Below are 13,414 nucleotides of genomic sequence, written 5' to 3'. Positions count from 1 at the left end.
TTATTTTAGTCTGCAACTAGGATAAGCACTGTTTGGGAAACCAACCTAATTGCATTGCCTGCAGATAACAATATTAAAACCAAATAGTTTCAACAAACAAATGTCACTAGACACATTTTACCTTTTCAGTCAGCTTGGTTTTATGATAATTTAGGTGAATTTTTTTTAAAATAACCTTTATTTATTTACAACTAACATCTTTTGAAAACAAATAATTTTTAAATGCTTGTCCAATGTTTTATTACAATTTTTTGCATTTAAGTCAATCCAAATTATGTGTTGTTATTAAACAAGTTTGTTTTAATGGATCGTACTGCTTTTCCAATGCAGAAGTTGCCACAATACAAATATGAGTTGAAAACACCAATCATAAAGAGTCTCAACTGTGGTATATATTGCTTTATTTAGTTCAGCCCATTCAATCTTTAATGTGCAACAGCATCAAAAGAAAACATATTTCAAAATTACAAACCAGGCAAGACTAAAATCAATCTATACACTTATATACAACGATACAATGTCCCTGTTTAGTTTTATTGATCATAAATATGTATTGTATACACAACTAAAATAAGCTTGGATAAAAGGCAAACATACATGGAGTCAAAGTTAACTCGTAGATGCAGAGCTATTGTACATGAATAAATAACACATGTATAGAATAAAACAACTCTGATTTTTAGAAGGGGTTTGAAAAAATTGTGCCCGTTTTGTAAATGCTTAAATTAAAGGTTGACTTAAATGAGAGCTACAATGTATAGCTTTCACTTCACTACATTAAAGGCAGGGTCAATGAGGATTTCATACTGAAACGCTTCAAGAAGAGGATCAGGAATAATCTGTGTTCAAGAATTGACCTGATGAGATTCTATAACATGATTTGTGTGTAAAACATGATTAAACACATTTAGTTTAGGAGTTAATTTGGCATTTTGAATTATTTTGGGGACATATTCAGAACAATATGAGGTTTATCGAATGACAGTGAGATTTAGAACCGAATTAATTTGTGAATGAAACAAATATTCCAGTACCAAAGGCTTGAAACATTTCATACTCCTTATTGAAAAAAACTTTATTCCCTTACATTTCTCAAAGGCCACCATGAAAGATACTCAGTCCGGCTCAGACAAGGTGAACAGCAGCAGTTACTTACTTGTGGTAAACTTACAGCCTAAGGATTTATGCAAAATCAGCTTCTGCTTCACTTAAGTGCCACATAAGGCATTACAACAGTCAATGGTACAGTGAAATAGATGCTGAATAATACAGATAACCACATTATTCAGGCGTTGGAAGAAAACAATCCCGGTTTACTTTTTTATGAGTACGTAAAGCAAATATTTAGAAATTATAAAAAGGACACAATTCAATCAATGGGAAATGCAGACCTACCAAGCTCATGTGGTTGCATATGTACATGTATGTCTTGCAAGGGTCCATTGTTCTCACGCAACTGCCTGACAATCCTGGTGAGCTCTCATCTGCTCTCGATCGCCTTTCCCTCCAAGACCATTCGAATCTCTTTGGCATCCAATGTCTCATACTTTAATAAAGCCTCTGCCAGATTTTTGTGCTCTTTTGCATGAGACTTCAGGAGCACTTTAGCACGCTCGTATGAATCCTGTACAACCAAATTACAATAGGAACACAGGTAATGCTTGTTAACTAAATGCAGGTAAGAACTTGAATTCAATATAAAAAAGCATAAATTATTCTAAATTAAAGTACATAATTTCATAAATGAGAAAATTTTTGTGATTAAACAAAAAACAAAAAAAAATAGGCAATACTGAATGCGTCAGATTAGAAACAGGTTTACCCTCAGAAGTATCCTGACTTCATGCTCAATGGCTGCCTGTGTTTCTGGGCTCTGTTTGGTGAGGTCAGTGTACGTCATAACACCCAACTATGACAAAACACCCACAAAAATTAGACAATCTGCATGCATATTTTCATAAATACAGACATTTTTGTTTCACAAACCTAGTTAACTGCCTTTCTGTGACAAGCAAGCATTATAGACTACATACAGCACCATAAGCATCATGGATCTCATCAGCAACTGATTTTAACACCCTGCACAGCCAACACCTTGTATTCCAGACACAAACAAATGTATGCACAAAAAAAATACAGACACTGACTGCACTATGTTTTTCAGCGCTATATATTATACTTATAATCAATGTTTATTTTGACATGTATTATTTATTAATGATACATTCAAAGTAAAACAGCCTGAGTGTGCAGCTATATTTGAAAAAATGACAAACCTTTTCACTCATGCCGAATCTGGTCACCATCATTTTGGCTATTTTTGTAGCACTGTCAAAATCACTTGATGCACCTACATACAAATAACAAAATCAATACAGAAATAATATTTAAATAAATGAGTTGGTATGTCTAATTTTAAGCTACATGCAAAAGAAGTGAGAAATGACAATTTCAATCAAACTTGAGGTTTTCATAAAAAAAAGTACATTAGGACCCTGTCTAGTGGTATCAATGCTCCAAATAGTAATTAAACATCTAAAATGATCTTTATTTATATGTTTACTGACAGGTGTAGCACACCTTCAATTGGAAGCAAAGCACTTTTGCGTCTGACGTTTTGGTTTCAGTTATTAACAGTTATTACGATAGATGAGTGATTGAGGTTAGAGTTATTATTAGAGATGCTCCGATCAGCATTTTTGGGGCCGATCACCGATTTCCGATCACCAAGATCATGATCTGCCGATCAGTGCCGATCACAGAATGGCAGTGGAATGGGAATCTTTTATCTATAATCTAGCAGAGTTTACACCATTTGTAGAAATGAAACTAACTATAAATTAGAGAATCAAATAAATAAGCACAACAAATATTTCTTCTTGCAAAGAGAAATGTAATATGCCTTAAAAAAGGTTTATGTCTGTTAAAAGTAATTAAAATAAAACACTTCAGTCTTTACTGTATGAATTAAATATACACGCATTCGTATGAAGTACAACAGTTTTTCACTGATGAGCAGAGAGTAATTTTGTTGAGAGATGAATTAGGATACTGTAGCTTTAAGACGTGGGAGGGATCGTTCTCTTCACGTGCACTGATGACCGGCTGCTGTGTATGCGTGCGGCCAATGTCCGCAAACAAGAGCAGCTGTGAGGAAAATGGAAGTTTAAACCTTCAAAACTTTAAAACGAATGCAAGTAATAAACTTTCCGCATGAGGATGCAATTGTCCGCGATAGATACGTGTTGTATACGCTGTTTGATAGGGATGTGAAGACGCATCGCGCTGAGGACCGGAGCGCGTCCTCATAGAAAATATGCATATCTCTGTAAAGGCAGAGAGAGAGAGATCCAAATTTGCACGTCACACATGAACAACGGGTTACAAAATGCTCGCACTGTCTAAAATGGTCTCTAATTGCAGCCGCTTCAGGAACGCTATGATGACAAAAGTAAACAGAAAGATCAGCTCATGAGATCGGCAAACTTAGCGAGTGCCGATTGCGTCATTTAATGCAGTTATCGGCCGATTACGATCGGCGGCCGATCGATCGGAGCTTCCCTAGTTATTATGGGCAATAAGACACAAAGATCTCAATTTGCCACATATTGTTTTTCAGCACATTGAATAAGCACTATTATGACATCACAACACCAGAGGAAATATTACAGCAACACACCAGTGGTGATATTCTCATTGCCAAAGATGAGCTCCTCAGCCACTCGGCCACCCATGCTGACATCCATTTGAGCCAGTAGCTGTGCACGTGTCTCGCTCCAGCGGTCATTCTCTGGAAGCATTGACACCTACAGAGAAAAGAACAAAACCGTGTGACTGTCCCATTAAAACTTATAAAAATCTTTTATGTTCTAACCTCTATGGCACACAGAAGTTAAAACATTTAAACACAAACTAAACAACCACTTAGAGAGACACTCCACTTTTTTGAAAATATGCTCATTTTCCAGCTCCCCTAGAGTTACACATATGATTTTTTCCATTTAGCTGATCTCCGGGTCTGGCAGTTTTAGCATAGCTTAGCACAATCCGTTGAATCTGATTATACCATTTACATCGTGCTAAAATAACCGAAGAGTTTTGATATTTTTTCCTCTTTAAAACTTGACTCTTCTGTAGTTACATCGTGTATTGAGACTGACGGAAAATGAAAAGTTGAGATTTTCTAGGCAGATATGGCTAGGAAATATACTCTCTTTATGGCGTAATAATCAAGGACTTTGCTGTTGTAACATGGCTGCCGCAGGCACAATGATATTACACAGCAGCCGAAAATAGTCCCCTTAGTAACTTTCAATGGCAGGAAACTATTTTCAGGCACTGTGTAATATCATTGCACCTCCTGCAGCCATCTTACAGAGCAAAAGTCCTTGATTATTACACCAGAATGAGAGCATAGTTTCTAGTCATATCTGCCTAGAACATCACAAGTTTAAATTTTCTGTCTGTCTTTGAACAATGTAATTACAGAAGAGTCAAGTTTTAAATAGGAAAAAAGTGGTAGCGCCAGACCCGGAGATCAACTGAATGGATTCCAAAACAGTCAAAATCAAATGTATAACTGTAGTGGAGCTGGAAAATGAGTATATTTTCAAAAAAAGTGGAGTGTCCCTTTAAATAGGGTTCTGCAATACATTAAATATTTACATGATATTTGTTCAAGGTAAAAAAAATATTACTTGCAGCATTTCGCTAGTCAAAAATAGTTAAATATTTCAGTTTAATATGTAGCTTTAAAAAATTTTAAATAACAACTAGAGTTACTCACATGACCTAAAGTGGGGCCTCTTGGCATAATAGTGGCTTTATTTATAGGCATGGCGCCTTTGGTGTAGTATGCAATAATGGCATGTCCTGACTCATGGTACGCTGTAATCTCTTTGTTCTTCTCATCGATCTCTGCACTCTTGCGCTCTGGACCTGAGGACAGAGAAAAAAAACTTATTCCTCTTACACTTCATAGAAACTGAGGTTCTATCCCAAACTCAATTCATGCATGCTAACTAGAAGAGAAACTTTACCCATCAGTATTTTGTCTTTGGCAAACTCCAGCTCCTTCATGGTCACCATGTCTTTACCATCCACAGCTGCCTTCAGCGCGGCCTGATTAACAAGATTCTCCAGGTCAGCACCAGAAAACCCTACCGTTCCTCGCGCAATGACTTCAGCCTCCACAGCTAGACATCCAGACACGAAATTGCGTTTCATGAGGGTATGCATGACTTTATTTTTACATGAAAAGAATGCAGTGGGTACACTCAAGTGCCACATTGGCTAGTACTGGGCAACACACACCTGTGTCTACTTTAATTTTCTTGAGGTACCACTTGAGAATTTCAGTGCGGCCTTTCACATCCGGTCTGGGGACGGTGACCTGCATATCGAAGCGGCCTGGCCGAATAAGAGCGCTGAAGAAGAAGATAATATTTAGATATTCTTCTCACAGTCTTGTATTTTTTACAGATTAACAAAATAAAGTAGATTTATTTGACATGTAGTGGGTCATCACTTGAGGGCAGACATTTAAAAACCATTTTGGTTCCGCTTTGCTACTGGGCACTTTTACTCACAGAACAGATTAATGATGGCTAACCACTAACAGCATTTCCACAATGGCACGAAAACATATGTTTTGCTATACTACATTCATGCCACTAGGTGTCAGTATCTCCCAAACAAGGACAAAAAAGAAATGCTCATTTTCCAGCTCCACTAAAGTTAAACATTTGATTTTTACAGTTTTGGAATCCATTCAGCGATCTCCGGGTCTGGCCCTACCACTTTTAGCATAGCTTAGGAAAATCCATTGAATCTGATTAGACCATTAGCATCGCGCTTAGCAATAACTAAAAAATCGCAACTTTTAATTAGGGGTCAAGCCCCGAAGGGGCGTAGAACCCTATTGTTATTGTTAGTTTTCTTATTATTATTATTATTATTATTATTGTTATTCTTGTTCCTCGTTCTTCCACCCAAAAGTCAATGGCAGCCCATAGAACCGTACGTAGGAAAGTTATGAAATTTGGCACACATGTAGAGGACAGTCTCAGAAGTTACTATAGCAACTTTGGTGTGTCTGACTCAAACCCTCTAGCGCCACCAACAGTCCAAACATCCACTTATGTTCATGCTCATAACTTCTGACCCGTGAGTCCTAGAAACTAAATTCTTGTTCCCTCTGAATCCTTGGCTCATGATGATTCAAATGCACACATTGATGTCATTTGTGTCATGCACATCTTTCCGCCATTTTGAATTTTCCGTAAAACCTACTTTTTCGAACTCCTCCTAGAGTGTTTGTCCGATTTGCATGTCCTTTGGTATCTAGCATCTATAGACACCCCTGACAAAAAGTTATCAAAAGCTTTTTGATAAACCAATGCGTTCTCGTATACCGTGACAACATATACGGCGGCGAGCACGCCAAAACGGACGTGAGGCCGTATCTTCGCAACACTTTGGTGTATCGACACGAAACTTGGTATATGTCATAACAGTCATGACCTGAGGGTGCCTGCAACGTTTCGTCACAGCGCCACCTAGTGGTCACGAGATTCGAAAAATGCCTATTTTCGCTTATAACTACTTCAAACTTGAGTCTAAAATCATGAAGGAGGTCTTGTTAGATTCCTTGAGGCATGCCGAGTCAAACGATACCAAACCGTTTTCGGTCGGCCATTTTGGGTGTCGGCCATTTTGAATTTTCTCATTAAGTTCAGTATTTCACAAACCGAATGGCGTATCGCTACGAAATTTGGCATGGTTCATCGGTGACATGTTCTGAGCGCACCTATAAATCTTTAGGACGGCGCCACCTAGTGGTGAGGATATGTAAATAAATTGTTAAAAATCTTTATATCATTTGATTAAATTGCCACTATGACATAAGACTTCACTCTATTGATTCCTTGGCTCATGCTGAGTCCGACGGTATCAAATATGTCTGAGTCAAACCTACTTCCTGTCTGCCATTTTGAATTATATTGAACACCTACTTTTTCGAACTCCTCCTAGAGCGCTCGTGTGATTGGCTTGATTTTTGGTATGCATCATCTAGAGACACTCTAGACAAAAAGTTATCAAAAGATTTTCGGTAGACCTATCCGTTGTCGTATAACGCATCAAAGAATGCGAGGGCGAGCACGCCAAAATGTGTTTGAGCCTGTATCTTCGCAAAACTTTTGCGTATTAATATGAGACTTGGTATATGTCATAACAGTGATGACCTGAGGGTGCATGCACCATTTCGTCACACTGCCCCCTACTGGTCACGAGATATAAAAAATGTCTATTTTTGCTTATAACTACTGCAAATTTGAATGTAAAATTATGAGACTGGTCTTGTTAGATTTCGTGAGGCATGGCGAGTCAAACGATACCAAATGGTTTTTGGTCGGCCATTTTGTGTGTCGGCCATTTTGAATTTTTCTTTAAGTTCAAGTATTTCAGAAACGCAACTGTGTATTGTTATGAAACTTGGTATGGTTCATTACCTACATGTTCTGGGAGGACTTGTAAACTTTTCGGTGCCCTCTAGTGGTCAAGAGATTTGAAGCTATATCTCTGCATCTCTTTATCGTATTTACACCAAATTTGGTGGGTGTCATCACAATCAAGACCTGAGTCACAATTTATTTTTTGGTCAGTGCCCCCTAGTGGTCAAGTCATTTAAGGCTATTTCTCTGCATCTCTTTATTGTATTTACACCAAATTTGGTGGGTGTCATCACAATCAAGACCTGAGTCACAATTTATTGTTTGGTTAGTGCCCCCTAGTGGTCAAGTCATTTAAGGCTATATCTCTGTATTGCTTTATCGTATTTACACTAAATTTGGTATGTGTCATCACAGTCATGACCTGAGGCACCATCTATTGTTTCTGCACCACGCCACCTAGTGGTCTCAAGATACAAAAAAATTGTTTTTTTTTTCATAAAAATAATGCAAACTTAGATCTTAAATCATGACAGTCATCACGTATGAATCATTTTTTGCCATGTTTGGCTTGACCCCGGTATCGCTGCTTGCAGCTATATTTTTCCATTGGTCTTATTACACAAATGTAACTACAGAAGAGTCAAGATTTAAATATTGAAACTCTTTGGTTTAGGCGCGAAGCTACTGGTCTAATCAGATTCAATGGATTGTGCTAAGCTATGCTAAAAGTGGTACCGCCAGACCCGGAGATCAGCTGAATGGATTCCAAAACTGTAAAAAGCAAATGTTTAACTCTAGGGGAGCTGAAAAATTAGCATATTTTCAACAAAAATGGAGTGTCCCTCCACACAAGATATTCTTCAAAAAAATCCACATACTTATCTAAAGCTTCAGGAAAGTTTGTTGCACCAATTATGATGACACCTTCATTAGGCTTAAACCTGCAGATGTTAAACAGTCAGTGAGTAGATATAACACTTCTAGGAATAAAAATAAACAAATAAATCACACAACAACATTTCAGTGGAGTTGCAAGTTGCAAGTGTGACCCACCCATCCATCTCAGCTAGAAGTTGATTAATAGTCTGTCGAGAATAGGGGTGCATGGGAGACTCAATCCTCTTGCCTCCAACACTATCCAGCTCATCAATGAAGATGACACAAGGAGCATTACTTTTAGCCTCTCCTGGAAGAGGAAAAAATCAGAATCACTTTCAGCTCAACCTTATCCACCCTTCAAAACATTTTCCCATCGGATCAACGGAAATCTCTTAGGTGACCTATAATAAGCACATCAGATTTGACGGCCCAGGGAAGTCTGGGGATACTCACTGAAAAGGTTTCTGATTCGACTGGCACCGACACCAACAAACATCTCATCGAACTCAGAGCCAGACGCATAGTAGAAGGGCACATCTGCCTCACCTGCCACAGCACGGGCCAGCAGTGTCTTTCCTGTACCCGGAGGCCCAACCAACAAAATACCTAAAAAAAAAATCCAATAGTAATTATTAATGTATGGGGTGTGGGATTTGCAGAATAACCACCTAATGTTTGGACGAAGTTATACCAAAGTTTTAAATTTCACTTTAATGATGATGCAAAAAAAACAAAACAGTAGCTTTCACAATATGTGTGGAAGTATTAGAAGTGTTACTACCTGTAGTTATCTATACTCAAATCACAAACTTGAAAAACTAAGGTAGGTGTTTATGTTATTTTATGCGGTCACTTGAAAGCCTCAAATGGTGGTGATAGCAACAAATGGATCTTAAAATTGTTTTGATTTTAAGAGATCTTGCCTTTTGGAAGCTTTCCACCTAAAACTGTAAACTTCTGTGGGTTCCGGAGAAACTCCACCACCTCCTGAAGCTCGTTCTTGGCCTCCTCAGCACCCTTCACATGCTCAAAAGTGACGTTCTTCATCTGGACCGGATCCACTGCTGAGTCCAGGCCTGATGTGGTTCGGAATCGCACTGTCGGACAGTTACAGTACAATTCACACTCCAAACACACGCGCACACAGAGCACTACACACAGATCATACTTAAAAAGCACAGAAGTCCTAACACAAATAAGAGAACTGATAATGTCATCAATTAACAGATTAAGATCTAAACCACTACAGAACATGCAAACATACAGACAACTGACAGACCCTCAACATCAGAGCAACCAGGCATGCAGATGCAGCTATGAAAATCCTACCTGACAAGAAAGGTGTTTTTGAGAGCCCATAAAGGCCGACCAGCAAGAGCACCAACAGAATCAGTCGCGTCCTCCTCAATGATTCTTTTGCAGAGAAATAAATAAATAAATATTCATAAATATGAAAATACACCAAAAACCAGCAGAACAGAAGACACTAAACAATAAGAACATGAATCATCCTTCCTGAATAGTTTTTGTTGTTAATTTAATACTTGCCTTGTGTTCTCTGTGTAAGGGCCTGAGCTTTAAGGAAGCCTTCTGCAAAACCAGTTTTAAAAGCATCATGTTGACCTTCAGGAATGTTTTTGTTTTTAAGGAGCTTGTCTAAAGTTTCAACATCTGGCCCTTTGTCTCGTGTGAGGAAGCCCTAAAGGCACAAATTATCAAATTAACTTCACTTAATTCACAAAAATACACACTTCCATATGAAACGCATATTATTCAGTTTGATTACACTATTCTATGGTACACAATAAATAAGGTCAATTAAAATGAAAAGGAATCATTATATTGTTGTATTGTATATCTAAGGGACCTTCATAAATGATGGTGTAAATCCCTCAGGCTCCACTGGACTGTCAAAGCCACCCTGCAGCCGCCTTGTTCTGGACTTTAGAGTTTTAAAGCCTCGATTTGGGACCAACACTGAAAAAATAAACAGATTTTAAAAACCGCCAAAAACAAAACAGTTTTTAAAAGACTATGCCCATAACTGTGTCATAAATGAATAATTAGAGCTGCACACTTTACATGGAAAATATGTGAGGTCTGTACTCAGTGTTTGGAGAGGCGATTTGTTATGTCTAGAAAACACAGAAGTAACACCACCCATCTTTGAAAAACCTGAAGAAAAAAAAGAGCAAGAAAACAACTGGTTAGGTACGATTTCAGCAGCAACAACACAAACAAACTTAACTTCCGATAGACTCCAGCAATTCAAATGACCTTAGCTCAAATCCCAGTTAAAGCATATTAACTACTGTAATGAGCTAACGTTACTGTGTAAAATAAATCTACACTATGTTAGCTACGTGTGCTCTCTTCACATAGAGGTAATACATGCTCGGTAATGTATAAAAAACTGAAACTTACATTACACAACACAACATGAAAAAGTCGCACAGCTAGGTATTAATACAAATACTCATCTAAGCCTATTAATAAAGAGTAGTATTCTTCTGCGTCTAACCATGTTTGTTGAGAAAGAAGGAATCTGAAGAGAGATGGGAGGTACTCCAGATATTTGGGAGAGTCCTTAATGGTGAAGATTCATGGCAAGTAACACGGGGCAGAAGCCTGTCCACCAGATCATTCAGCTGATCGATCCCTAGATCTGTCACACCTAAATCTTTAAGGTTCCATGATGGCTTTACGGTGCATGACCAAAAATTAAAAGATGAAAAAAGGTTCAACTGTGAGACTTCAGATAAAAAAAAAGGTAAACATGCTTGTTTCCATAAAACAGCAGGAGAATAATGCATGCAGTCACCTCTGTGCAGTTCTGTTCTGGTTCAGGTGTGTTTTCTTTGTGCTTGTGATTGGCTGATGTACTGCTGCTCACTGAACCCCTCAAAGAGTGCAGGGCATTGATGAGGTGACTTAACTGGACTGTTACCTTAGGTTAATAATAAAAACAAAGATTAAATTACAATTAAAGTTCCATTATTGTTTACATAAAATACACGTGTTTTAAATTATTGTTGAGATATTGAGATGTTATGATGGTCATCTAACGTTACGTCAGAACGAAACAATGTGACACACGGTTACTTACAGCGGTTTTGCAAACACGCACCAAAAATGGCACTTACTTACTTATGAAACATAAAATTCGCTAATGAAAGACAATGATTGCCCAAGCAAAACAGACTACGGCACAACAAGTAATTGTCCAGATCTTGAGCTTTAACATGTGTGATAGTTAAAATGTGCTAGCTAACCGGCTAGCCACCACGTATTTTATGAAACCAAACAGAGAGAACAGATGAAATGGGTTACCTGTGGCTGAAGGCAGGTTGAAAGAGAAAACATTTCCGAATAGGTAATGACAAACTTTTAACGACAACAGTTTACTGATTTAGCATTACATGGAATGCCCTCCACTGGTGTCCTCTTCCGTTCAACTAGCTTCGCTGACACTTCTCAAATTCGTCAACATGACGACATCCGGAATGAAGGCAAAATAAAAGACCTTTATTTTATGCCTTTTTTCTCTGTGAGGGGAAATAATTGACAACCATCAATATGCATGTTGTGTATGTATATTGTGTATATGTAGCAGTGCATTTTAAGTATTTTAGGAGTGTAGTACATAGTAAAATGAGTAAAATAGTATTTTTTTTAGTCTAATTGTAGACTGATGGATGTCAAAACATTTTGAGATTGTTTGGCATCCCTTTTCAGCCTTATGGAGTGCAACAACTCTTGACATCAGAGAGGCATGGTTCATAAGAGCTGATGCCTTTTAAGGACAGCAATATAAAATGTTTAAGTGTCTTTTAATCAATCACAATTGCACTAAACCACACATTTAAACTAATTTTATTAATTGGACTCCAGTTTGCCAGCTTCTGACACAAATTTGCTTTCATTACAGTAATTAGTCTATGGGTTCACTTACATTTATTCCAGCACTGTGGATGTTTAATGGGTGTTTTCAAAAAAGAGGGGGTTCACATACTTTTTCTTGCCACTGTATGTTGGCATCAGTGGTCAGGCATTCGCCTGGTTTAGATCCAACCACTTTTACTTTGTTTATGTAATAAGAAAGAGTCATGACATTGATATTACTTTTGAAGGTTTTTTCAACCTCTAGGGAGTCTGGCTTAACTTAGAACCATCTTCTATATGCCACATTATAACTATGCTCACTAGTACGTTTAATCTTAGCCATTGTACTACTTTTGTTGTCCACTGATTTTTCTTTGTTTTCTCCTGCTTTTATTAATGTAAAGCTGCTTTGAAACATTTAAACAATTGTAAAAAGCGCTATATAAATAATATAAATAATAATAATAATTTATGATTGTTTATGTGCGAGTATGCGTGTGTGTATTTGAATGTGCTGTGTGTATTTAAATGTAACAATAGAGAGCAGTCATGTGAAAATGCTAAAGTAATGTTAAAAGAGTACAAATACAATGCTTGCAAATCCTTCTGCCCCTTTATTAGATCATTTACTTGTGTAGCTTGACCCTTTTGTTTATGAAAATTTGGGCTTTAATCTCTAGATTAGAGGTTTTGTTAAATTTGTAAATGATGCCAATCCATTATTGCAAGTAGGCAGTACATTAATTAATTTAACATAAAATATCTGATGTACTGTTAACAGAAATGTATCTTTCAATAATTTGTGAAAATTTGCTAAAACTAATTTAAATGTGTATTATCGTAAAAAATATTGACAAAAAGTTGTTCTCTGATTTCAGAAGTGACAAAATGACCCCTACATAATGGAGGCAAAGCTCAGAAGGTCAAAATATTTGTCTCCCCTTGTGATGTCAGAAGGGGATAATACTGCCCCTGCACTGTCCAACCACGCCACTGCCATTTAGTGCAGAGATCAGCTTATTTGCATTTTTATTTACTCACACCTACAAAGTGGTAATTTTAACATTTTTTAATAAATTATCTAAGGTATTTTGATCCTGGGGACCGGTGGGGGCCAGTTACTTCTTGTTCGAGGGCGCACAATGCAAAGCTCATCCCAACATGTAAGTACCCATCATATATGTGGCTCGTCATTTCAA

The 13,414-nt window shown here is 37.5% G+C and overlaps 1 protein-coding gene across 2 annotated transcripts; it reads right to left on the bottom strand.

The window, feature by feature from the left end:
* Nucleotides 1-384: 384 nt before the first annotated feature.
* Nucleotides 385-11,816, bottom strand: yme1l1b (YME1-like 1b). 2 transcript variants are annotated; one of them, XM_065269963.2, is made up of 18 exons: nt 11,664-11,816; nt 11,155-11,280; nt 10,855-11,032; nt 10,416-10,508; nt 10,201-10,310; nt 9,882-10,032; nt 9,663-9,746; nt 9,257-9,430; nt 8,787-8,939; nt 8,508-8,640; nt 8,333-8,395; nt 5,314-5,426; nt 5,040-5,195; nt 4,787-4,938; nt 3,680-3,806; nt 2,277-2,350; nt 1,823-1,909; nt 385-1,624 (listed from the first exon to the last, which is right to left on the bottom strand). In XM_065269963.2, exons 1-18 carry the CDS (start codon nt 11,694-11,696, stop codon nt 1,481-1,483), a joined length of 2,151 nt encoding a protein of 716 aa, XP_065126035.1. In that variant the 5' UTR covers nt 11,697-11,816; the 3' UTR covers nt 385-1,480. The 2 variants fall into 2 exon arrangements, with proteins under 2 accessions (XP_065126035.1, XP_065126036.1); XM_065269964.2 differs by having other exon boundaries at nt 10,440-10,508.
* Between the last annotated feature and the right edge of the window lie 1,598 nt (nt 11,817-13,414).

The sequence above is a fragment of the Paramisgurnus dabryanus genome, chromosome 6, assembly GCF_030506205.2.
Source record: "Paramisgurnus dabryanus chromosome 6, PD_genome_1.1, whole genome shotgun sequence".
In the NCBI taxonomy this organism is placed as follows: domain Eukaryota; kingdom Metazoa; phylum Chordata; class Actinopteri; order Cypriniformes; family Cobitidae; genus Paramisgurnus; species Paramisgurnus dabryanus.
This window is presented reverse-complemented; position numbering and strand designations above follow the sequence as displayed.

What these genes read in the sequence shown, in the direction of transcription:
- yme1l1b (XM_065269963.2), bottom strand. Translation starts at nt 11,696, where the DNA reads ATGTTTTCTCTTTCAACCTGCCTTCAGCCACAG. An exon ending in CTTCTTTCTCAACAAACATG is followed by an intron (nt 10,509 to 10,854) that starts GTTAGACGCAGA and finishes TTTTTTCTTCAG; the next exon opens with GTTTTTCAAAGATGGGTGGT. An exon ending in AGGTGGAAAGCTTCCAAAAG is followed by an intron (nt 8,940 to 9,256) that starts GCAAGATCTCTT and finishes TTTTTTTTTTAG; the next exon opens with GTATTTTGTTGGTTGGGCCT.